This window comes from Mastacembelus armatus, chromosome 8 (genome assembly GCF_900324485.2).
Source record: "Mastacembelus armatus chromosome 8, fMasArm1.2, whole genome shotgun sequence".
Lineage (NCBI taxonomy): Eukaryota > Metazoa > Chordata > Actinopteri > Synbranchiformes > Mastacembelidae > Mastacembelus > Mastacembelus armatus.
Window position 1 is genome coordinate 5,487,818 of NC_046640.1, and position 26,449 is coordinate 5,514,266.

Below are 26,449 nucleotides of genomic sequence, written 5' to 3' on the forward strand. Positions count from 1 at the left end.
CAGTCCTCGAGCTGAGCAGCAACTTCTCCCCCATGAGTCACTAAACATCTCTGTGGCTATACATCGACGGTAATAATAAGTAGTTATCCTTATTTGTTTTGATTTACAAGTTATTTCGTTTTTCGTCAGTTGTTCTTAATTGAGTCTACAGCCATGCGAGCATCACTGTACTGAACTGAAAAGTGCTTTGAGCTAAATGCTAAAGGTAGCATTCAACTATGCTCACAGTTGCAATGCTATCATGCTGATGGTTAACAGGATTAAAGCTTACCATGTCTACCATTAGCATCAACTAACAGGACTAACATCCGCTAATTAGGACTAAGAGACCTGTGGTCTACAGGAAAAGGAATGAATGATGGCAATCCATCCAATAGCTGATGAGATATTTCAGGATACACAATAGTTATGGACTGACCCACACTACTAGCATTGCTTAAAAAAAAAACAACACAAAAAAAAAAGCAAAAAAACATAACAGACACTGCATCACACATTTCTGTTTTTGTAAAATTTTATCTCTAATCTGCACTCCTAAAGACCTAAGGGAAATGTTTATTTACTATCCTTTGTCAGTATTGTACAACAGAAGCAAAACTTGTATTCATCATTAAGAACTCAGGTAGTCTAATTTGATTTGTTCGATCACTGCCACCCAATCTGAGCTCGCCAGCAAGCTCTACTGTCTCAATTAACACTCAGCACATGAATTCATAATCATCCCAATGGGGAAATGGCAACACTGCAGCGGCAGAATACACTACTAGCCATGTTTGAAACTTTGTATGTTACAGAGCACCGTTCTGCTATTCACATGTAAATATGAAGCTCACATTTGGAACAGCCATCATTAACAAGCAGAGACTAATCTATTAAGAAGAGGTAAATATATTACTGTCTAAAATACAGACTGTACTGTATTCACAGTGTAACAGATTAAACTCCACTTGATGGATACACTGCAATACCATAGAAACTTAAACATTAGCCAATCTGAAGAACCATAACTGATGTGACTTGAATTTTACACATAAGCATTTTATAACTAATTTCTTTGTGATGAATAATTTTGCTTATCTCATTATCCCTCAGCATTTCTGATGTATAGAAATCACCTCAGTGGTTCTTGGGTTCCTGACAATTATCTGATCTTTAATGACCACACTACTTTTGCATGTTTGTATGTTAGGTATCTCTACTACTGGCACTGGGACCTTCTGCTCTTCTCCCAATGCAAGACACTGCAGCTGATATCCAAGTGAAAGACCTGCAAACATTTCTCAGGCAAAACAATCCAAGCAGGATAAAAGAGGCTTCACTAACTAAAAAATAAAATTAAATAAAATAACAACCTCTGTTTGAAATATCAATAAAAATTACAATTAGGAAATACATACATTCATTCATGATAATTGTATTTTTGCTTTTTAGAAGCTAGTAGGCTAAATTGTCAAATATATATTTAGTAAATCATAAAACTTTATTTTTTTAACTTTCATATAAGGATGAAAAAAATATTGGTTAGGCTCTAAAAGAGTATTCAGTAGTATTTAAAACATTTTTTGTGATTAACCCAATTTTAAGTTTTTGAAAATTCCTCTATAATCCATTACTGTTTGGAAACTGTTTGGGCTCTTTGGCTCCACCCATTTATGTTTAATTGTACCAATGGAATCATTTCTAGAGCAGTTCTGCCTGTGAGAAATGTCTGAACAACTGATATGACAAAGTCCACCCCAGGAGGTTTTTCGAAGGAGGTATGAACTGAATTTGATCAAATCTGTCAACTGAAGGTGGGAAACTATCCAGTCAGTGCACATGAAAGATGTGCACAAAATAGCCCCAATAAAATCTTCAATCAAGCATATTCAATTTTTTTGTGATCCTGGAAAAAAGCAATATTTCCGATGATTTATCCTGAATTACAGGAGGTTGGTGTGTATGTAAACCCACAGATACCATAATAAACAGCAACAAATATATACTACTAGAAGCTCTAAACGCACACATTAGACTATTCACACCCTGTTTGCCATTGATGATGATAGATAGGAGATGACACAGACTGGATCTGGACACTGAGACATTCCCCTTCCACAGCGAGACGTTATCTCTCGATCATCAAACCCACTTAACTGCCTCAGCCATTTAAACACTTTTAAATACATGTATAGAATATATACAAACAGTGTGCCACCACAGTTCAGAGCTGAAATGCACGTTTCTGCCTCATTTCTTCCATTGCTTGCAGGCTTGAAAAGAGAAAACAAATACTGGAGCAGGATTTTTGTTATGTTCCAGTTTTTTGTCACTGATCATAAAGATCGACAATTTTATTTAATAGCTTTCATGGGTTGGTGGCTATTTTCCTTTCAAATTGTTTGTCATTCCACTTAGGAAATTGCATTGAGTTTTTAAATGATGTGGCCAGTTTGTCTTGTACTTTTGGATTCAAACACTCAAACAGGAAACATGTTTGTCCTCTTTATAAGAATGCAGTCCAGTCCCAAAAAATAAAAGACATGGTTCAGCAACGAACTTGTTCAAAGGCAATGCAATAACAATCAAATGACCTTTGTCCTTTTCTTGTTTTCTTTTGCATTTTTGTCCTCTGTCACTTTATAAAGCACTTTGTGACGAGCCTGTTTATTAAAAGCGCTTTTTTTTTTTTTTTTTTTTTAAGAAATCTGATTCCATGGTAGAATCCTGGTAAGATGCCATTAATGAGGAGAGAAGAAGCAAAAACTGATCATCCATAAATAAAATACAAGTTGTTGAATGTGGTTTCTGTGTTGATTACAAAGCTTGTTGCCAGGAAGACACACAAGAAGGATTCTGGGTATTATAGGAGGTGCGCATTCTGGGATTGGTTTTTGACCTGACGGAGATCTAAGCCACTGGGAAATGTCGGATGAAAGGTTGCTTCTTTCCTCTTTGTATGTCGGCCCCCTGACTCTCTTTTACAGTGGCCATACTTGCCTTTCTTTTTTCCCACTACCTGTCTGTGCAGTACATGGTTGATTGGCGTAAAATGCAGCCCTGGTCAGAATGAAGGCAGAGCTCGTTCTCTTGCAATCACAGACAGGAGGTAGGAAGTAGCAGCAGTCTAGGAGGGTTTGGGGATCTTCAGGGCATCCACTTTGGTCTCCAAGTCAGTAATCTGTGGAAATAAGCGAAGGAGAACTAAATATGTTTAAACTATACAAATGTTTTAGTCAGAAAGTTTGCGTTTGATTTACACTGCCTGGCAAAAAAAAAAAAAACATTTTGTTGGGCCTCTTGTTGTTTTGATTGCAGCATGCGTTCACTGTGGCATTGTTTTGATAAGCTTACTGTACGTAATGTCACCACATTTTTTTCATTCCAGAGTTGTGTTCATTTCCCGCCAAGATTTTGTATTGCTAGCGGGAGAGTTGGACCGCTGCATGAAGTCTTCTCCAGCACATCCCAAAGATTCTCAGTGGGGTTTAGGTCTGGACTCTGTGGTAGCCGGCCCATGTGTGAAATGATGTCTCATGCTCTGTGAACCATTCTCAAATTCACAGTTTGCGCCCAATGTATGCTGGCATTGTCATCTTGGAATAGGCCTGTGCCATTAAGCAAGTTGATAGAAAACCTGGTTTCAGTCAGGTGACCTCAGCGTTAGGGAACATAACAGTTTCTGAGCCGTGACCTGACTGACTGAAGAACCCTCAGATCATAATGCTGCCCCCACTGGTGTGTACGGTAGTCACTAGGCATTATGACTGAATTCCTTTATCTGCCTCTCTTCTTACCCTGATGTGCCCATCACTATGGAACGGACTAAATCTGAACTCATTAGACCACATGACTTTTTTTTTTGCATTGCTCCAGAGTCCAGTCTTTATGTTCCCCAGTAAACTGAAGCCAGTGTCTTGGGGAACACCACAGGTAAGTATTGCCAAAAATAAGTTATTTTGACTAATACACTGCCTGGCATAGTTTCCACAACCTTATGCAACTTCACAATAGGGATGTGCAATATTGGCAAAAAGTTGCTATTTGATCATTTCCTTAGGATTTTGACGATAAGGATATGGAGATGATATTTTCCAACCTACAAAAACGTATTTGTAAAAGTCCGAAGATGCATTATCTCTGTCCTGCTAACATATTAACTGCTTCCTAAAAACAAAAATGGAAACTACATATTTAAAGAAATCAGGCCCTATTTATTTACTTAAAGCTAAAGCATTCTCTTAAAAACAATACAAACAGTGAAGTCACCTGTTCAGAATAGTGCAATTATTAGTAAACATGTTTAAACTGCCCCATAAGATGTACAAACACCCCCACAAAAATAACCACCATTCAATAACAATGCCAAAGTTATTTTTGCATCTTTTTCCTATGATCTCAGTATTTGGTTGAGATCTTGTGATGCCAGGAGAGTCAAACCACTCCATAAAGCCTTCTCCAGCACATCCCAAAGACTTTCAGTGGGGTGGAGGTCAGGACTCTGTGATGGCCAATCCAAAGTATTTCCTTATTTCAATCCAACTAGGGACAGTTTATGACTTAAAGCAGTCTTATGCAGGATCCCTGCTACAAACTCATTTTTCCAGGCAAACCCACCAAATTGCACTATTTTCACTGTGAAATACTGAGCTCAGATGAAGACCTAAAACTGAACAACTAGCAGCATTAGCTACTAGCAAAGGATCACTGGTTATTTTATGGGAGGTAAGCAAATATTTATTGCACTTTGGCTGAACAAAATCTTAAAAAATCCAGGAGAACCTGTTTAAATTAGTGATCTTACTATGCTGTTTACCAAATGCCACATACTTTTCTTAAAAAAAACACTGTATCAATAAGAAGGAGAGGACTGGGGTCCTTAAGCATTTTACTTACCTTTTCCTGGAGGCTGTCTGTCTCCTCTTTGTGTGTTGCCTCAGTCTCTTCGTGTGCTCGACGCTGAGCAGTCTCCTTTTTTAGGTACTCGATCTCCCTACAAGACACACACAGACATTAAAGTTGTGGTACTGTTAGCTCCTTCACAAAAAGGTTTCATTCAACCCTATGTCCTTACTTCTGCTGGTACTCTTTAATCAGTCTCTTGGCTTTGCTGTATTTCCTTTCTAGGGTTTGGTACTGAGCCTGGGTTTCCTTCAGGTGTTCATCCACTGCCTGCAAAAACAAACACACACACGCACACACAGTCAGCAAATTAAAACACACATTTTCTGAAGAGAAAGAAAGAATAATTCTGTTAAATACTGAAGAAAAAAGTACTTCTTGCATTCCTGAACTTCCATCTTTTTGCTTTAAACATTTATTCTCTGACAATTTACCTTACATAAGGACTGCGCCTCCATCCAGTATCCCTCCAGTTTCTCCATCCGTTCTTTGCTGTCCCGGATGTTTTGCTCCAATTGAGCACGCTCCATCCGCCAACGCAGCTTATCCTGCTCTGCATGAGCAAGCTGGAGGTACGGGGGGTCAGTGTGGGAGGGAGGAGGTGGCATGTGGGAAGTACAGGCAGCATTAAGTCATCATTCAGCTATTAAAAGAACTAATGTTATGCTAGTGTACATTATCTTCTGCAGTATAACAGATATTTCAGTGCCTTCCAGTTCTGCATGTTAAATGTGGCACTGAGCCTGTGTGGACGTACCTTTCTCTTTAACAGCTGGATCTCCGCTTGGGTGACCGCATGTTTAATCTGGAGCTACGGACAGAGACAGAATATAGAAACAAAAAAACATAACAGTGTGAGAAAATTAAGGGCAGAAATTAAGACACCCAGTTGATCAAAATACAGTGGCTTCAGAAAGGAATGTTGTAGATTTCATTTTAAATTGATATGATTTCCATTTTGTCCATCAAACTACATTCAATAAGTCATTATGACAAATTGCAAATATATTTTTAGAAATATTTGCAAATTTCCGAAGATGGCAGTTCATTTGTTTTCACCGAGACTCATTCAAAATGATCTATTTAAATTAAAATCTACAACACGACAAAGTGCAGATCTGAAAACTTTCTGGAATGACTGTACCTCCTTGAATTTATGGGCCAGTTTCTCAGGATCCAGCTCCACAGGAGACAGCATGTCCTGGTTCTCTGCCAGGTCAAAAACCTCAATGGAGTTCGGAAACATTGGGCTCATCTCCTCCTCCTCATCTGTTGCATACTCACCTGTCTGCAGGTAAACACAAAGAGATGGGGCAGGATAAAAAGAGATATTGCATTAGATGATGATTGTAATGCTTTTACATTGGGAAAATGGAAACCAACACAATTTCCTTAGAAAGAAGGTGCATATGAAGCTACAGCCAGCAGCCAGTCAGCTTGTTTTTTCATTTTTTTGTCGTTGTCATTGTGTACAGACTGAACCAGCTAGCCTGGTTTTGTCTGAGGCGTCACAATCCACTTATCCAGTCTATTTCTCATATTAAGGTAGCTGTTTCCCCCTTTCACTTCTTTGTTAGCTTAACTGGCTGCTCACATATTTACTGTCCAAACATGAGAAAATCAATAAAGCAAGAACATGTATTTCCAAAATGTCAGACTATTTACTGCCACCATATTACTGACTTCAAGGCCTAGTCGGTTCTCTCTTCATAAGTCGCTGTGTAATTTCATTAAGAGTCTGTGCAACATCAAACTGTATAAATGGCAGTGGGCCTGGAGAGGACCATGCAAGTATAAATTACAAATTAAGTAAAGAAATAAGCTCTTGCTGGCAGTCTGACAGTTCAGACTCAACCCTCTGAAACTGACTGCAGCTACTACCTGTAACTATCTTCCACTAAAAGGATTGCCCCAATTTCATGTCAGTCTCCTAATCTGTCTTTGTTCGACTTCCACATTACAAAGTAAATTAGCTTTATGTTAACTCACGTCCACCATGATGTTTCCAGGTTGACAGCAACTTCGGTACTGACAAATATACCAAGCAGCACACTGCAGCACCATTCTTTTTGAACTCTCTCAGAAGTCCACAAACAGTTTGGTGCATTACAAAATCAGTGGAGTACATTTTTAAACGTATCTATACTGTGAATTATTATGTACATGAATATATGTATTTAAAATACAGGACTCTACAATCAGATGTCTTTCACTACATTCATCAAACTTATAATTTGGATGACCTGAGTAGTTTTGAAGGAGATTTGTCGTGACTTTCTATTATAAATTCTATTAGCAAACTCTCTGTCTTTAACTTGACTTTGGAAACAGAAAATGTGTGTGTGTGTGTGTGTGTGTGTTGTGGTGAATTATCTGTTTAGATGAGTAAGAAGCAGGGCTGTGGTCAGGATTTTAACCCTATTCAGAACTTTTAGAGCTCAAAAGCTAAACAAAAGTTAAACTTCTCACAAGCGAAGAACCAAACTCTTTAGTCTATTTTATTTAAAAACATAACCATATAACTGTTCAGTTATATATTCTATAAATTTTGCCTTGCCACAGTATGATCCAGTGTCATATACTGAATTACATTTTATTTTAATTTATTACATTTAGTTTTTGTCTGGAAACTGACCTCTGATATCTACAGGCAAGGTGAAGAGGACCGGTAACTTTCAGTCTTCAGAGTAATCAGACTGAACAACCTAATTAATTGTCTCCTCTGTAAGTAGAGAGAGAAAACATCAAGCCCAGTGTTACTGAGAACTGAGTGAGCCACTGGAATGAATAAATACATCCTGAATGACACACAATATTGAAGCACACTAGCAAAATGAAACAGTTTATTGTTGTAGTACTGAACTGCATGTTACTCCATCTGACCACAAGGTGGAGAAGCTGGATTCAGTTTTAAATACAGGCCACTTGGTGGCACACAGACGGACATTTTGTTATAAACAAACACACACTCTCATAAACTCACAATCCACTGCAATAATCTTCTCTCCCACTCTGATCATTTGTTCATCTTGCTCGTGTTGTCTCTCTTAATCCACCCTCCTATGACTACTGCAGCTAAAATTGAAAAGCACTGCACAAAGCTTCTGCAGGCACCTAGTCATTGTGTCCCAGTGTATGTTAATCTAAGTGTGTACCTCCTCATCATCATCCATGTACTGTTTGTATCTCTGCTCCATCATCTCTCTCTGCCATCTCTCCTGCTCCAGAGTCTGCTGGATCAGCTGAGCCACCTCACTCTGCTCCCCTGGCTTCTCTCGGCCAATCACAAACCTGAAAACAAATTGGCACGCTCTAATAACAAAACTGAATACATTTAAGACTTAAAGAACTCAAAACACACAATCATAAGAATTCAAATCGCACAGCAAATGCAAACCTGAAAACATTTCACGCACAAAGATCACAAAACAAAAGGTTCACACCATACCAACTAAAAACCTGAAAACGTAAAGAGCACCTATCACAAACCTGAGAATTTCAGCACATACCAACCATAAACCTGAAAAATAAGCAATTTATATCACAAATCTGCAAGAACACCCTTTCAAAGAACTGAAATACAAAAACGTGTGATTTCAGGAAAGCAAAAATTAAAATATGTGTATTAAGGACAGAAAGTGTGTGTGTGTGTGTGTGTGTGTGTGAATAACAGACCTGACGGTGCCGGTGGTATTGCGAAGGACTGAGGCAGCAAAGCTCTGAGTGACACCGACCAGACTGGTCCCATCAACCTCCACTATGAGATCATTCACCTGGATCCTTCGCACACACACACACACAAAGACAATTTACACATGTGGAAATAAGGGAACAAACAGAGCAATGTGACAATGTGTGTGTGATGTGTGTGTCTACACGTGGAAACAAATATTTCTATTCAGTATTCACTTTGACCTCACTTTGAAAAAACTTGTTTAAACTGTCTGTAGGAAAACTATGTCACAGCTGAAGAGTAAAACAGAAAACATCAAGTACCACATGTGGGATTTTAATGAGAAAGTACTAGCTAGCAACAATACTACCAAAAACTAGCCTCCCAAAGGGTTTGCTGTGTGTGTCATGTGACCACTGCAGTCTCTCCAGTCTTCCTCCTCTCTAGTTTGCCAGTTTTTGCTAACCTAAGCTAAACAGGTCCCACCTGAGCTTTGTTTCTATGGCACACACATGATGTTTGGCATCAAATCAAAGAGAAGCTGTGAGACACATAGGAGGGACAGGCATAAAGGACAGGTAAAGACAGGTGAACAGCGTACCTGCCGTCTCTCTGCGCAGCTCCACCCTCGGTGACCGTCTTAACAAAGATGCCGAGTTTCTCCAGACCCATGTCAGCTCCTGCACCCATACCTATAATACTGATACCCAGGCCATCACTGTCTGAGAGACACACAGACATTAATGTAAATATTGAGAATGAAGATAATGACGTCTCACAGGAATTTATCTTTATGTATACTATACATATTATACACTCTGTAGCAGTGGTCTTCAACCCTGGTCCTCGAGAACTACCGTCCGGCAGGTTTTCCAGCTATCCCTGCACTTCCTGTTTCTGATTGGCTGAACACACCTGATCCAGGTAATCAGCAGTGGCTAGGGCAGGGATATCTGAAAAACAACCAGGGCAGTAGCTCTCATGGACCAGGGTTGGAGACCACTGTGTGCTGTGACTGTCAGACCAATAAAATATATGTATCCATATTCAATGCTATTAAGCATCAGTTGGTATGATAGCTATTGTGCTGTGCTGAGAGCAGCCGTCATGGATGGTTGCTGGTTCAAATCCATTTCCCTCAGAATTACTAGCTGCTAATTAGGCTAATCCACATTAAGTTTAATCCCATAAGGGGATAATGGAGCTGTTAACAGACAGTGTGTGTCCGCTAGCAACACCCTTCCACTCATTGTGCGCATGTGTGTCTGTAGTTACATAAGAGGCTTGACTGGATGACTGTGAAAGAATGTAAAGATTTGCGCACACACGCACACACACACAAGCACGCACACACACACGCACACACACACACACACACACCAGCCTGTATGTATGTACCTTTCTCCAGCTCAACAGGAAACAGGTCCAGCTTCTCGACCCTCTTCTCCAGCTCATACTCGGCCGAGGCTGCCATGGGATCAACATCATCGTTACGTCGATCGTAGTCTTCATTAGAGTAGGTAGTGAAGACCTGCACACAAGACAAAGGTCTAAGATCAGAAAGCCTCCCCATCTTAGCTTTTAATGAACTGTTACACACAAAAAGCTTTTCTGCTTTGTGAAACCCAGAAAGATGTTCTTGATGTTCATATATATGTTTATAAAATATTTGTTGGGTTTCATCTCCCCAGATTTCTCCCATAATAGTCATTTGATGATGTCAGTATATTTTTGGTTTTGTGGGGGACCTGTAGGGATCATTCTCTGTTAACAACACATTACACGCACTTCTCATGTTTTAAACTGATGGAGCACTTCATTGTATTTGATTACAACATGTCCTTGTTCACCAATGAGTTGGGCTGTAGTTAAGCAGGTCTTGTTTTAGCTCAAACAAAGCTCAGTGTAGTCTGACATCTCTATCAGAGCACAGCTGTAGGGCTTTAGGTTAAAAGTCTCTCAAGCCCATCCATGCCACTACACTTTGACTGAAGACCTGGATTACAAACGATCAGTTGTGACATACATTTCAGCATTCTTAGAGACAAATGAAGGAAAAAACATGTAGGTACAGGGAACATACACAGATATTATTTTTCATTCTCACTCTATCTCGCTCTACTACCCTTTTCATATATTTTTCCACCCTTTCTTTGGCTGTCTATCACACCCCTCCCCCCATCTCTAAAAGGTCAGCAGCATCTGTTTCCCTGATGACCATCTCTGTGATCATGTGGCTTTGTTTCCATGGCGACCACAGGCTTGCCCAGCATGAGATTGGCACCGACTGGCTCACCCTCACTCTCTGTCCCCGTCTGCCAGATATGCTAATGTGTCAGTGTGAGACAGATATAGAGACACACAGCCAAAGGCCCTTATGTGTGGGAGGTGCTTGTTACAGTATTATTTACATTCCCCAGAATATAGAAGACAGGTACACGTACATACGTACATACGTACACATACACAGACACACACGTACACACACACACACAGATACACAGTCAAAGGGGTGTGATTGTTAAACTGTTTCCTGTTGTCGAGTTTCCTTCCTGTTGAGTAACTTTAAAGCTCAGTTAATATGTGTGCGTGCATGAAGGTTCAGAGCGTTCCCCAAAGGCATCATGAAAACACAATCTCTTCTTTGTTACAGAAATATTAACACTGCTAAAAATATTAGCAGCAATAACAAAAACAAAATGTAACATGTGACACAACTACAACACAAAAAACAATGCTAACCACCTAATAACAGCGACAAGGATCATTGACAGTAACCAAATGATGAAAAATGATCTAATACACAGCAAATACAACATAATAAATCATTTTAACAGCATGTAAGCAGATAAACAATTTACAAACAAGCACGGAGTTGTATACTACTTACATTGCCTCAGAAGGTGACAAAATGTCAACAAAATAATTGGTTTATGCTGGCCAATGAGGGATTGATTCTTGTTATAGATTACCATTAAAAAGCAGTGCAAACAAATCCCTATACTTGTTGGCAGGAAAGTGCAACTGATATCAAGAAAAATGGAACTGATGCTCCCCAAAAGGAGAACTGTGGGTTTTTCAGCATCAAATCTCAATGTGCCCATGAAGGTCCCTCTATAGACTTCACCTGATTCAACACATGGGAGGGCCTCAAACTGAGCCCTGGAATCAATTGTATTAGTATTGGTTTTATAAATGGGAAACCTGAAGATTCTCTGGCAGGTTGAGGAGTTGTAAGGAGCATCTTTTTCCTATGATTTCTGAGCAAATTTACATTCATTCATTAATTTGTTTGCAGTTAACATCAGAAATAAGTCACAATGAATCTAAAAATTCTGTATAACATGTCTCTGTGTTTAGCTTTGATTAAGCTATGACAAAGTGCCATTTTTGGCAACTGGGTTTAAGTTCCTCAATTAGAAATACTGGTATCAATACTGGATTGGTACCAGCTCACCAGGGCCAAAGATAACATCTCCGATTCAGCTAAATCTAAAGGCATTCAGTTTACACAGATGCAGAGAAAAGCTCTAGTTTATCACGTCATTTACAAGACACACCCACACTGGCAGGCCAGGCAGCATGAACACACGAATTCTAACATATATTTAAAATACACATAAAAATAAATGAAATTTATAAACTTCAACCAAAAAAAAAAAACAACAACTATTAAACTGTTGAGAAATTGCTTGAACAATAAATTGATTCAACTCAAAAATGGTTGTCAAATTACTTCCTGTCACTCCATCAACAAATCAATTCTGCACTTAAACAGTGAGGTCAGTCTTCAGGCTAAACTTCACTGGTCCCCAGAGGCAATTTACAATATAAATAAGAGACGTAATGATCCAAATATTCAAGAAGATGGCATTAATGACAAGTCATGAACAGTTTTATACAAACACAGGACAGCTCAGTCTCAGCCCTGTGCCTGCTGTGTGAACTGGATCCAAACACAGGCCACAATTTAATTTAGATTTTCAACACTGCCTCTGCATTACCTGGTCAATCTACTACCACACTGGAACAACCAAGGCACAGATAAAGTCCCGTAAGTACGGTTAAGTTCCAACCACTGAAATGTGGCAAAGTAAAATTCAGGACATCAGGAATGTGGAATAAGGAGTCAAAAGTGTTGTCTGTTGGAATCTAACCAGGACACATGGACAGATTTACAGATTTAGATCTCTAAAACTACTGCAATGACTGAACAGATTTCAGCATCTCTCAGTCCACGAGGTCCTATAATTCAGATCTAAACTGACACATTCATCCACACAGCACGACTATGAATAATACCAAAACCAATAGCTACCACATTCAAATTACAAAGCAATTCCTTTATAACAATGAGTAATAAAATAAAGACAAGTGTAAAACAGAAGTAGGCTACCAAGATGCTAATCCATTCAGTCTGAGTGGTGAATTAGCCTGGAGTCACTAAGGTCAGATGGACGTTAGGCAGGTAACTGGATCAAGACTGGTGAAAGAAGCTAAGAGGCATTTTTGCAGGCATGAAACACCATGCTACACAATGGGAATACTAGCAATGCAAAAGAGCACTGTGTGGTAGGAGCCTATCAGACTGAAGGTCTAAACTGCATAATAAAGAAATTAAATAAGCAAAAGTCTGACATTATGTATGTAACACAATATGGCTGCCAAAAATAGCCTCGCACATTAAACCCTCCTAAACAGTGAATAATTTTACACTTCGGATTTAGTACAAATTAAACATACAAAACACAAAGTGTTAATTAGCAAGTTATAGTGATAACAATAAGTAGACTGTTAACCTTTGCACAGAGCCAGGCTGGCTGTTTACATATGTAGCTCTGCTGTATTCCTTAAAAAAATTCTGAATGTTTGTATGGATCAATCAAAATGAATAAATCAAATCAATATAAAATAACTGGCAGCTATTTAGATCAATCGTGCCACCGTAAATATTAAAGAAAATCCTTCCAGTAATTCAGAAATACTTGTCACAGAGCTGGAACACAAGCGTGTATAAAGCAGAAGTTAAATCTGAGCTCTGACTGATGTATAACAAGTGAATTCATGTTGAGTCATATCTTGCGGACCAAAGTCTTCGGGCGTTGGCACCCTTCTGGGTTATAATTTGCTCGTGCTGCGGGAACAGCTGGGAGAGGAAACCTTGTCACTACGCATTTGTCGGCAGTGATGGGATTGTGGTAGGAAGAGTCCAGGTGAAAACAGAATTTACACAAACCCGAGATCAATTTGTTACATAACCCTAAAGTTTGAACTGTGTCTCTCATTTTTACTTTATGGCATCAGGTGATAAGTAGTTAAGAAATCAATGGTGTTAAATCACTAAATGAATTTTCATGGATGGTCTGGAATTGGGACTGTGCCCAATTCAAAGACTTCTGACTGACTTATGCCTTCCTTATTTTCTGATTTGTTGTTGGCTACGGGAACAACTGGTGGTCACAGAACCAGTGTCAGGTGAACCTTTAAGCATCCACCCGATTTGATCGCAGAGCTACTTTGGGGTCCTTTGGTCATTTGCTGCTCTAGCAGCATTTTGAAGGCAAACCACAGCTCTTAAGCATGTCTTTGGTTGAAAACTGCATTTGACATTGTATTCTTGTCAAGTTTAAGAGATGCCTTCCAAACCTTCCTGCTGCAAGAGATTCCCACTGACACTTTGCAACCAGAGATGTCTTTTTTATTTCACACATTTTTCTTCTTTGTCAAAACCTATTGCCTACATTACCCACAATGCAACACAATCTCACCCAGCTCCTTTTGGAGTTACAAAAGGCTTTACACAACCTTTTATGTGCATGCAGCAATACTCCCCAGGACCTGCTGACAGAGTCTGTAAAATCAGAGGACTTTGCTTTTTACAAGAAAACCAGGATTGGGTGCATCCCTGAAGTCTGCAGAGAGGATCATTGTTTTACCTTTTAGGTCACAACAATACACACGCCAGGTGGTATTTCACCCAAACAAAGGTCTACTCTGTGATTCTTATCAATCGACTTCCCCTACTTATGCTTGTGTGTGTTCGTTCAAGGAAAACAAACAGACCCTGACACATTCCAACTGCTTTTTACAGAGGTGGCCTTATATGCAACTCAGCACAGACAAATCCACTGACTGCGTGCAAGTGACTTAAAGTGATGAAGTACCAGCAGCTTCAACACACTTTCTACATGTATCATTAGCGCCCATTACCATTCACTCATGGTAATGCACTCATCATTATTGTCATCATCATTATGCAAAACTTTCAAGTCAGCTTCACACTAATTCAGTTGGACATGGTACAAAATAACATGGTGCGGAGGAAGGCTGGAGACTTGTGAAGCACTGGAGAAGATTCGAGCTCTCCTGGCTGACTTTCACTAACTCTTAAAGCCAGAGCAACAATTACCAACCAGTTTTGTAACTGAGTAAAAACACCCAACATGCCCAGACAGTGAATCTCTTGACTGTCTTTTTTTTGTTCCCAGCAACAATAACACCTCTCTGAATATGTCAGACAACCTACTGGTTCAAATTCAATAAGGTAGGACAACCATAATATCACTTTCTATCACAGGGACTTTATTTTCAGTCCTTTACGGATGCTAATAGGACGGAAGCCACATTCCATTAAAATATGAATTTGCAGAGATGTGCAAAGTGAAGTGGAGCGAAGACATGGTGTATGTGTGTGTGTGTGTGTGTGTGTGTGTGTGTGTGTGTGTGTGTAGTGTAGCAGACAGGAAGGTTTCTGATACCCACACTATGCTGAGTGATGACTATAGTGGCTGAAGCTGTTTCTAAACCAAATAAATGAATAGCATGCTCTGTTCCTACTGCCACTGCTGCAAAGCTATGGTTCTTAGGTTTTGGACCATCTTCATATCTGAATAACAACAGTTGCTCATTACTCTTATCTAAATAGCAGACTTCTGCAGTAATAAAGGTTTGATTTGTTTGCTTGTATAATACATTCAAATAAATGCCTGTTGAGGTTTGGGACACACACTGGTCTTTTCTCGCTAACTGCAATAAGATACCTTGGTGCCTCATTCTTATTGCCACTAGCTGTTCCACCAAATTTACATTTGTCACATTAATTTGCTGCAGATCTCTATCAAAGCGTGGAATTTGGTTAAATAAAAAAATGTTTCACAAATGCAAACATGACCCTGATCAATCATTTATAAAGAAACCAATAATTCTTGTTTCAACAACAGCACGGTGGATGAGTGGTTAGCACTGTTGCCTCACAAGAAGAAGGTTCCTGGTTTGAAACCCATCAGGGGCCTTTCTGTGTGGAGTTTGCATGTTCTCCCTGTCCTTGTGTGGGTTTTCTCCAGATACTCTGGTTTCCTCCCACAGTCCAAAAACATGTATGTCAGGTTGATTGGTGACTCTAAATTTCACCCAGAGAGAGCTGGGATAGATAATGGATGGATGAACTAACAAAACTGATTTCACATTATATTTGACATTTGTATGCTTATTGTTGACTGTTCCTAAATGAATCTAGTTTTAAGATGAATCTTGCTCGCTGTTGCACTTTGTTCACAGTGACGGTAGTCCCTAAAGAGATGAAAGGTACAGAAAGGGCTAAGAAGGGGGCTACAGGAAGTTTGTCTTTGCAAAGCTGGTTTCAAAAACTGCAGCCAGCAAACAGCTGAACCTACATTTCATCTTCAATAAATATGTTGTGTCTGATGCATGTTCTGGTTTGTCACAATTGAATAGGCTGTAACAGTTACCTCAGTAGTAAACACTGCTGCTTGAAGCCACAACTTTACTTTAAAGCTGCAATTTAGCTCAAGAGGTTAGTGGTTAAATGATTCAAAGTCCAAGAAAATGAAAAAAATTCCTTTTTGCCCTGACGTCTGGCCTGAAATAAAACTCGTTACTCCTCACAGCTGCATAAGTGGATATGACTGGCAAAGAAAAGTGATCCTCACTGTCAGTGTCTATTATACACTCTTGTGCTGCCTAACATCATTACATTCAGCCTTAACATCCTGTGTGTCAAGAAAGACTGTTCTATGTTACTTCCTATTTTTCAATCTGCTGATACATAGAATACTATTATCGTATTTTATTCAGCAGTTATTCTCACTGAGGAAGTATGTTGGTAATGTGACAGCTCTATCATTGCATGCTGAAACTTGTTTCACAATGCACTGAGCTCAACCAGCTGACTGATGCAGGGTGCAGTGTGGGGGTGGGAGTTGTGTGTGTGTTGGGGAGGGAGCACTACAGAAAACAGCTTTGGTCTAATCTAGATCTATCTATGTTCAGACACTCTCAGACACAGTTTGAGCTAGAATCAGCAGGAAATACTGTGGCGAAATGAAAGTGTGAAAATCCCCCAGTAGACTGAGTGTGTGATGATAAAGAAGAAGGAAGTCAAAAAGTCTTTTGAATTATTTTCTTACACTTTCTCTTAATTTGTTCTCATTTAGTTTGTATGGTTGGGCATAGGGCAGCATGGTGGCTGAGTGGTTAGCACTGTTGCCTCACAGCAAGAAGGAGTGTGGAGTTTACATGTTCTCCCTGAGCTTGTGTGGGTTTTCTCCAGGTACTCTGGTTTCCTCCCACAGTCCAAAAACATGTATGTCAGGTTGATTGGTGACTCTAAATTGTCCATAGGAGTGAGTGTGAGTGTGTGAGGTTGTTTGTCTCTATGTGGCCCTGTGATGGACTGGTGACCTGTCCAGGGTGGACCCCTGCCTTTCACCCAAAGAGAGCTGGGATAGGCTCCAGCAGATCCCTGTGACCCTGGTTAGGAATAAGTGGGTATAGATATAGATGGATGGGTTTGGCATAGAGCAGAACACACACATTTCTGAGGACCTTCACTAAATCCATTCATTTTTAGATACCAAATATCCAGTGTGCAAAACACTAAATAATGAAAATAAAAACTTTAAGAAGGGTATTTTCAGTCTGTCATCATTACAGCTGCATTTATTGACTTGACCTGATAGCAGTAAAATATGTTTTAAACAACTTGCATTATATAAAGCTAGTGTGTTAGTAAAAAGTTGCCTATTTACACATCAGAGACAACAGCATTAACGTTTAGGAAGTAAATCTTATGTAGCATTCAAGCTGCAACTACTATGGCAGAAAAACAGGAAGTGATAGTATTAGATGTTCTGCTGTGAAGATATAATTAGTGATGAGAAGAGCAGTGACATCTAGCAACTCACCTTGATTGGCCCAGTGCTGAATCGAATTTTCCTATTGGATGGGATGGGCTCTTCTTCTTCAGGAAGACCTGCAATCTCAGAGCAACTGGTCTCCGGCTGATATTCCTCCTCGTCTTCCTCATCCTCCTCGTCATCGTCCAGCTGGCTCCCCCCAGAGTCCTCCTCCCCAAGCCCGCTGTACGCACTGATATCCACCAGATCCCCCTCTGAGTAATCCTCCTTTCTTGACCCATCTTCGTCATTCTCCTGCTCTTCGCCCCTCCCCTCAGAGTCCACTCCTTTCTCATCTGAGGAGGGAGAGGATGATGGAGGCTCTTTTTCTCCATTTTCCAGTGAGGCATGAACCTCAGCCTGCACCAGCCTGGTTTCAGCCTCTGAGCCCCCTGTGGAGCCGTCATGCTCATCAGTCTGTGGCTCTTGCTGTGAAGCTGCAACTGTACTTGAGCCCCTGGCTTCTGTCGCAGCTGGCTGGGTCTCCAAGTCAGGCTTAGCCTCCAAAGAGGAAGAAGATGAAGTAACAGCCACTGAGGATGATAAGGAATTTGGGGAGTTGGAGCGCTGGTCTCCTGACTGTCCAAATCCATCGTTTTCCTTGCTGGCCAACACTTCCCCTATGCTTTCCTCTGGTAGCTCCGCTGCCTGTGTGCTCACCTCCTCACTGCCATCCTTACCTGGAGGGAACACCTTTGCCTGAGGGAAAGAACGAGATAACATCTATTTATTTCATAGTTTTTGTATTACCCACTTTATTTCATTCAGCTTTCTTCACTTCTATCACAGTTTTCTCTTTTCTGCAAGAAGCAAATTTTTCTCACCTTTTTCCCGACAATCTCTGTTCTGACTGGAGGCTTGGGCTTTGGTGCTAGGGCAGGGGCTGGCCGACGTGATGGGAGGTAGAGGTTGTTTTGCATTTCGCCCTTCTCGAAAACAGCACTGAGCTGACTAACAGTGGGACTCACGGCCTCACCTGGCCCGACTGTCGCTGCAGCAGCAACAGGAACAGTAGTAGGAACAGGAACGGGGGTTTCATCCAGCCGGTCCAGAGCCTCAGTGGAGCCATTAAATCGAGCCACAACATCCAGACGGCTGCCCTGGAAGCCTGATGCCCGCTCCTTCTTCAGCAATATCCGGTTGGTTGCAACTTGTTTCTCCTGAATGGGACAACAACAGTCGATCATTGATCCCCCACTTGCCAAAATAAAAAAAAAAGTACACATATACTGATAAAAAACAATAGTAAGCCATCTCTCCAAAATGAAGAGTCTTCTGACCTGTAGAGTTCGTTGCTCAAAGATCCTCCTGGTCTCCTGCAGTTTGGACAAACCCACAGAGGAGCTCCCACCTTCCCTGCCTACTTTAGAGTCAAAACGGTTGACCCTCTCGGAGACTGTGCCCCCAAGTTTGAGCAGGGCACTGTGGTCGACATTCTCATTGAGACTAGATGCCCTTGGCAGGGACAGTTTCACTGCCTGCTCTTTACCTGCTAATTATAAGAAAGTTAATTGGATAATTTTTTATGAGAATAAAATTCCAGTTTCACATATCTTAGACCTTGTTGGCATGGTTACCCTAAAGGTTTCAAACTCTTATGCTAACAATGTATTGACCAGGTGGAGAATTACAGAAATATATATGTATTGTTCTCCTATGTTGTACTCATGTGTCAGTGCCATACACCTAGTCAGCCCTATTACTGTAACTACGTTAAAGCAAAATGTAAAATCAGACTATTATTTCATTCCAACATTAAGCTGTTTGGTGCTCAGATAACACATATGGAAAAGCTAGAGAGAGTCTCAGTTTTATTTACATTTTACAAAAAAGGACACATGGACACAATGTGTTTGACATCCTCAATGCTACAGTACTAGAGTAATGAATTTGTCTGGGATTGCTGGAGTGTGAACAAATCCAATAAAATCACGAGCGTGGAACCTGTAACTTCCCAAAATAATGTCCTTAGCTGATGGTATGCTAACAGCTTGAAGGGGTTATAACAGCAGATAGTAAGCTCAGTAGAAAGACAGGGGAACATTTGCAGCTTACATTAAAGTGGATACACACAGTTTAATCAATTCCTTCAACTATTCCTCTTGTGTGTTTTCAGTGTGTTTTCAGTGTTTTTGAGTGTTTTGGTTTTAGAAAGGTAAAAAAAAAAAAAAAAAAAAAAGACTCCAAACTCTTTCACTACTGAATACTGGTCTTACTGCAGCCCCAAGGACATCATGTAAAAGAATTCACAACTTGACAGACCTGCTGTGCCTAGATAAGGGTGCATGGCTATGACTGACGACTGAGTTAACATGACTGCTTCAGCCAAATTCCACCTGAGCGCATGTCGAACTAGCCAGAGGAACTAAACACCTGTGTGGGTGTGCAGAACCTTTGAAAGCCTGAAATGAGGACTGAGTGGGAAGGTTCAAGTTGAAATTGAGAAATAAAAAGCGGCTGAAAAAATTCTAACATAGCAAATACAAACATCATGATCTTGTGGTTACAATTCTAATCACACTGTTTATCTGACAAGATTTAGCTAAAATCTAATCCAGGAGCTGCCTCACCAATCATTTTGGCTCCATCCTCCTCATCACCGGGAGACTGCATCTGCATGAACATGTTCTTGATGCGGTGAACGTTTGATCCATATCTCCGGCCCCTCCCATTTGGGCGGGGCAAGGGAGCGGGTTTAGGGGCTGGGTCAGCCCCTCCATTGGCAGCATTGTTGAGGTGGTCGGTGGCTTTCTTCAGTGCCGCCAGCCCTGCCTCATAAGCATTGCGGTGGGGCGAGGGACTCCGTAGGTTCGAGTTCCCGCTTCCCCCGCTATTTCCACTTGAGGCCCCGTTGGCCCCCGTAGCTGACGGGGGCTCAGTCTTCATCATGTTTGGTAAATTAGAAACCCCCTGGTGAACAGCAGGTTAGTAGGTATGAGGATGGTGGCATCCTGGAGCTGTTTGACATTCACCTCCTGGATCATACACAGAGATAAATCAATCCATTAAACTTGAAATTAACCATTTTATATTAGACACCATTACCATAACCCAAAGATTTTAACTTGTTCTTTAGTCTGATGAAACAGAGACAGATACAGAAATACTATCTTTTATAAACCTATGAAAAGTTATGAAGTATCAAAAGCAATCACTTGATTAAACTGCCTAAATGACTAATCCTTCTTTATAATTACATAAAACAGCAAAACATCATAGATTAGCATAATACAATTAATGTTATCCATTTGTTATTGATTTCTTTCCATCAATTTAACTTTGATATAACATGGAAAAACATGATCTGTCAGTGCAGCAGTTTTAGAACCTTGATTCTTTTTTATAATTGAATCACATTTCATATGAAATGAAAGGGAAACAGGAACAATGCACAATAAAGGTTCAAAGCTGGACTCAAACCTGGGATGCTGTGGCTCATGGTCAGCACCTCAAACCACAAAATCATCTGTTTATTCTAGTTCCAGTTTCTCAAATATGAACATTGAATACAGTGAACTTTGGAAACTTCTGATTACTGTATTAATACTTGTCAGATTCAAACATAGTGAACATAATTGTTACTTGTACAACACAACAGACAGCACTGTAGACTTTAAACTTTGATAGAAAAATAAGTGTACAAGCAGAAAATGGGCAAACCCAATGGCCAGACTTGACATCACGTAGCATCTCAGCTACACTGTGTATTTCATAACACCCACATGGCGCTCTAGAAGCCATCAAAATAATCCAATTAAAACAATGACGTGCTGTGACCTCACGTCATGTGTGTCTTCACGCTAATGCTCTGAGTGCCAGAATGAAGGTATAAGAATATTAGATAATTAAATGATCCTTTTATGATAAATATTTAATAGTCATGACTTTAATTTTTATAAAGTTCTCAGCTCTCAGCTTATCTTTCTAAAAATGTTAGTTATCTAATTATCTGAACATCTTCCATAAAAACTCCCAAATGCCTGGTGTTTTGAGGCTCATTCTCGCAGCTTAAATTGCAGAGAAAACAAGCTTATCAACTAAACCAAAGCCAATAAAGAAGTAGTTAACATACAAGAGAAGATCGACACCATAGTCATGGCTGAACACTAATGAAGCTAGTGCTGTTGGAATAGCTTAACACTGACCTGGAGATGGGGAAAAGCTAGCTCTGCCTGTCTGATACCTGGAACTGCAATGAGGGCCAAGCACGACACATAACCCCATACCTAATAAAAGAAGGATGTAGCTGTTCACCACTTTAATGAAAAATAAATGCTTTTGTAACTCAAATGATTACGGAATCAAATGTGGACAGAGCCAGAGACACATTTCATTTTCTCAACAGACTGTGGGATTTATGTGAAAATTCACAGCTGAGGTGTGAAGATTCATACTGTCAATTAAGTTACATCGTTACAATAAAATAACATGTAGACTTCCTTTACTGACCAAACACTCTGTAGCAGTGAGTCTACACCCATGCTATACAATTTGCTTTCTCTGAGACTAAACAAGCCAAACACTAAAGACACATTTTCCAAACCAAAGAGACCCAAATGACAGGGTCCTGAAACCAGACTGCATGATGTCATGATTAATTAATGGTGTGTTTGGTTTTCAGTTGATGAAATCAGAAATGTACGAATTCACTATGAATTTGAAGCCAAACTGATACGTAGCTTTAGAGATCTGTGGCTGTGTGGAGGCTGAATGTCGTTACATTACAGAAATCACTGATGTACACTACACGGTTCATCCTTAAATTTCGCTCCTAATATAGAACAAACTCGTAAAACCCTGGATTCTGCATTTCCCATGATGCAGCTCAGTAACATCTTTGGCTGACAATTTGCCAAAGAATTAACATATTAATGCTGTTGGTACAGCAGGATAAACAGCTGGTGGTGCTAATTCTTTGGTCAGATGCCATTAAACTATTGCAGAAGAAGAGGCCGAGCTGCAGAGATGGTGAGTACATCTCACTTCCTTTAATTGCATCCACGTGTTTTTCACTTTGACTTCTCCTCACGCCTTAGCCGTACCCACGTAGAATACGATGTAAGAAGAAAATGCAATGAAACATGTTTAAAGAGACATTATCTGAGGCATCTAATCACAAATGATTTCCAACAGAGACATGCTGTTTATAAGACCTCTGTTAAGGATGATCTTTCAGTTCTTGAAGGGTCCGACTTCAGATCTCGTTTCTGAGGCTATTCAGATCTGTTATCAGAGGAGAATAAGGGTCCCATACCTGAGGTGTGTTGCTTCCACTGCTGCTGGATGTTATAAATAAATGTTGCTTCCTGATCTTTGTACTTCCTAGCTTGATGACAATAACAATGTCGGTAATGTTACTAAACGCCACACATGAAGTGATTTCTGGCAAATATCTAAAGTCAGCTTAATGAAGTGTGAAAGAAATAGAGTAATGGGTCACGTTTGTGTTAATGATACCGGCTCCTTCCCAGGCCGAGCTTAACATTATAGTTTCATGGTCTTTTGTCTTTTTACCAGTCAGGGAAGCAACCTTATGCTATATTACAGTAATAGGTAGGGTAAGCCAAATGACATTTTGCAGTTTTCGACAGCGTCAGCTTTGAAAATATTTTCTTCAACTTGTGAAAGAAACTGAACCGGAGGAGCCTCAGAACTGAGACCCTCTTGATGTTTGCTCGTTCATGTCTCCTCCAGGAAGCCACCTTGATTCTCTAAGAGGCTCTTCAAGATGGGTCAAACAAGGAGCAAGGGAACTGGGATGTTTCCACAATTAAAACGATTCCACTTAAACCTCAAAGGGCAGAAAACCGTATGTGATACTTAAATCTGCTGCTATTTTTCATCTGTCCAGTCAAAACCTGCCAAATGCCAAATAACACACATGCTTCAGGTACACCACAAATTATTCACTTAGTCTTTTTCCACTGCAGCTAGAGAAAGTGTTTGTTGTTGGAATAATTAACAGTTTGTGGTGACGCACCAAACTCCATTCATACAACACTGTGCAGAGATATCCAACTGGAAACAGATAAAACATGTTGAATCATGTTGTTATTTGTCTGCTAGTTTATGTCCTTCACCATGGCAGTGCTAACAAACTGGCTGTTGATAGGCTCTCCATTGCTTTCTCATATTAAACTGTTTGGGATAAAACTTTAGGTGTAAGGCATTCTGGGGAATGTAGTGATGGTCTTTAATATTCCCGAGGGGCCTCACACACACATGCGCACACACACAATACAACCACAGTATGTCTTGTGACACTGTCTTGCCAAACAGTGGTTTCTCACATTATAACCACGTGAACTTCAGTGTGCGAATTTGATGCAAATAACCTTAATTACAGACACTTTGAGAATACACTCTCTCTCACGCACGCACACACACACACACACACACACACACTCTCTCTGTCTCTCTCGCATGCACACACACACACACACTCTCACTCTCTCGCGCACGCGCACGCACACACACACACACACACACACACACACACACACTCTCACTCTGCAGTGCTTGAGCTTTTTCCTGTTATTGTTATAATGAAGCTGGTAGCTCTTCGTGTGGGGTGATTAACACAACCTGACATGCTCGACACAGACAAACAAAATGTGACTCCAGTTTCCAAAACTCTATCTCAGTATGACAGACTGTCTCTTCTTTGTTGGTGTTTCTACAACAGCTAAGCACTCCAGTCTAGATTTCATTTTGTCTTTCTAACCCTAATCCCTTGCAGTTTTTGTTTGCTTCCTGTCATTCAGTCTACTACTCTTTGGTTGTCCTGTAGAAGGAGACATTTTCATGGATCTTAGCGCATTTTTTTCAGTGTATGGCATCACTCTGACATAGCAATTCTAAAGAATGAATAAAACATACAAGGTAGATTAAAAGCATAATTCTGGTTTATTATAAGTGGAGTCAGTTTAGGTCACTTATTATTCAATAACTAGATTCAAGTGCATTGTTTTCCACATATGCTACACACATGCTGTCTCAGCCAGACTAGTACAATCTGAAATAAAATCACAGCACAAGCACTGCCTGCCTGCACGAATCATCCTCAGCAGATGGAGGCAGATGACTATTGACTTCTAATCTATTAATGGAAGGTCCCCGGCCAGCTCCTGCCTTCAGTAAACACAAGCTACAGCGCACTCAAACAGCCTACCCTGTGTTTTTCGAAATGACAACGTGTCAAAGTGTTTGGGTTTTCAGAACAGCAAAAATGACCTTGTCTCATCACCCGCTCTCCCACTGAGGCCTGGAGTACAACCAGTCACATCTGTCACTGTTTGTGTGCATATTCAGTGTGGTCAGCACAGTGCAGGAGACAAGACTGCAGTCACTGATGTGCATGCTGCTGCATTGACATGGTGACATACTGCCCGTTCAGACATAAGTAATTAAGTCCTAAAGTCCCCATGGCTGCACAGCCGAGTGTGGATCACTGCATGTTACCCACAGTGCTCAACAGAAGACACATTATGGAAACGACAATGACTCCATGTATTCTCACGACAATCCCTGCATCTGTAGACAAGACTCCCAGGGTCTGGCCTAGTGCAGTGGCTCAGTCTGGCAGACACACACACTGCGTGCTCCTGCTGCTGGCTACAGAGACGCTTTGTTGGCGTACGCAGCATATAACGTTACTGCTCGCTCCGAACTTCCATTTAAAAACAGCTATTTTTGTGAGTATGACTTTCTAGCAGGTATGTTTTTCTTTTTAATGAGATCTAAAAGCAAATGCGAATCATTGCGTGCCACTCATTAATTCGGTGTGTATGAAATATATACCCCGGCGCTGACAACAGTTAAAAGCTCAGCTTCTACTTGTTTCCCGTGGTGTATCGCTAGTCCTCCTAACGTCAAAATACACTTTGGCGGTAAGCGACACAGTGCTCGCACTTTAAAGGGGCATTTTTTACTCTAACGCCGAATTCACCAGAAGACTTCGAAGAGTGTTAGGAAGGTTTAATTCACATCCTAAGAGCTGTCATTGTCTGCAGGTGAGGACGGGAATTAAAAGCAGCGGGATTTCTAACGTAGTTCTGAGTGACGCTCTTTCTGGTGAAGAAAAGCGGGCGCTTGGGCTGTCCCCATGTTTTCTGCTCTGATTTACCGCGTCGTTAATAATGAGCAGATACCGACCTCAACACCTAAAGCTGTGCCCGTGTCGCACCGTGTCACTGGCCGGTTTAGGACCCGGGGGCAGACGGCTGGCAGGCCCCGTCTGTGCGCCGCGCTGCGTCGCTTCCTTCCTGTAGCCTCTCCTCTTTCATAGACAAACGGTGGGTTTTAATGCAGTTTTTACAGCGTTAAGCCTGAACCCATCCGATACTGTGCCCAGCTTCACTCTTTACCTGATATTCCAGTTTGTCTGAAACAGCCCTGTGCCCGTTAGGATCCGTATTGGAGACTGTCCATTGTCCTGCTGCTGATTCCTTCTGCGAGCAAACAGACGGAGTGCGTGCCTCCCCTCTGCTCCTCCCTCTCCTCCTCCCCCTCCATCATCTGTTTTCCTCCATCCCTCTCTCATCCTCACCCCTACTCTCCTGCGTCTTTCCCCTCCTGCGTAACCATTTCTTCCTTTCTGTCTTTCCTCTCTGCGCCCTTTCTTCTCCCCCCACCTCATGTACGCCCTTTGGTTTCACTCTGTCTACCCTCACACCCTTTCCCATCATTTTCTCCTCAGCCC

The 26,449-nt window shown here is 40.8% G+C and overlaps 1 protein-coding gene across 2 annotated transcripts; it reads right to left on the reverse strand.

Moving 5' to 3' along the window:
- Positions 1-496: 496 nt before the first annotated feature.
- On the reverse strand, positions 497-26,245 carry LOC113140419 (neurabin-2-like). 2 transcript variants are annotated; one of them, XM_026324174.1, is made up of 15 exons: positions 26,115-26,245; positions 20,319-20,723; positions 19,029-19,237; positions 18,573-18,908; positions 17,758-18,447; positions 9,953-10,085; positions 9,156-9,276; positions 8,557-8,661; positions 8,037-8,172; positions 6,026-6,169; positions 5,639-5,692; positions 5,316-5,447; positions 5,054-5,151; positions 4,876-4,972; positions 497-3,160 (listed from the first exon to the last, which is right to left on the reverse strand). In XM_026324174.1, the coding sequence occupies exons 2-15, from the start codon at positions 20,635-20,637 to the stop codon at positions 3,107-3,109; spliced, it is 2,628 nt and encodes an 875-aa protein (XP_026179959.1). In that variant the 5' UTR covers positions 20,638-20,723; positions 26,115-26,245; the 3' UTR covers positions 497-3,106. The 2 variants fall into 2 exon arrangements, with proteins under 2 accessions (XP_026179959.1, XP_026179958.1); XM_026324173.1 differs by having other exon boundaries at positions 19,029-19,240.
- Between the last annotated feature and the right edge of the window lie 204 nt (positions 26,246-26,449).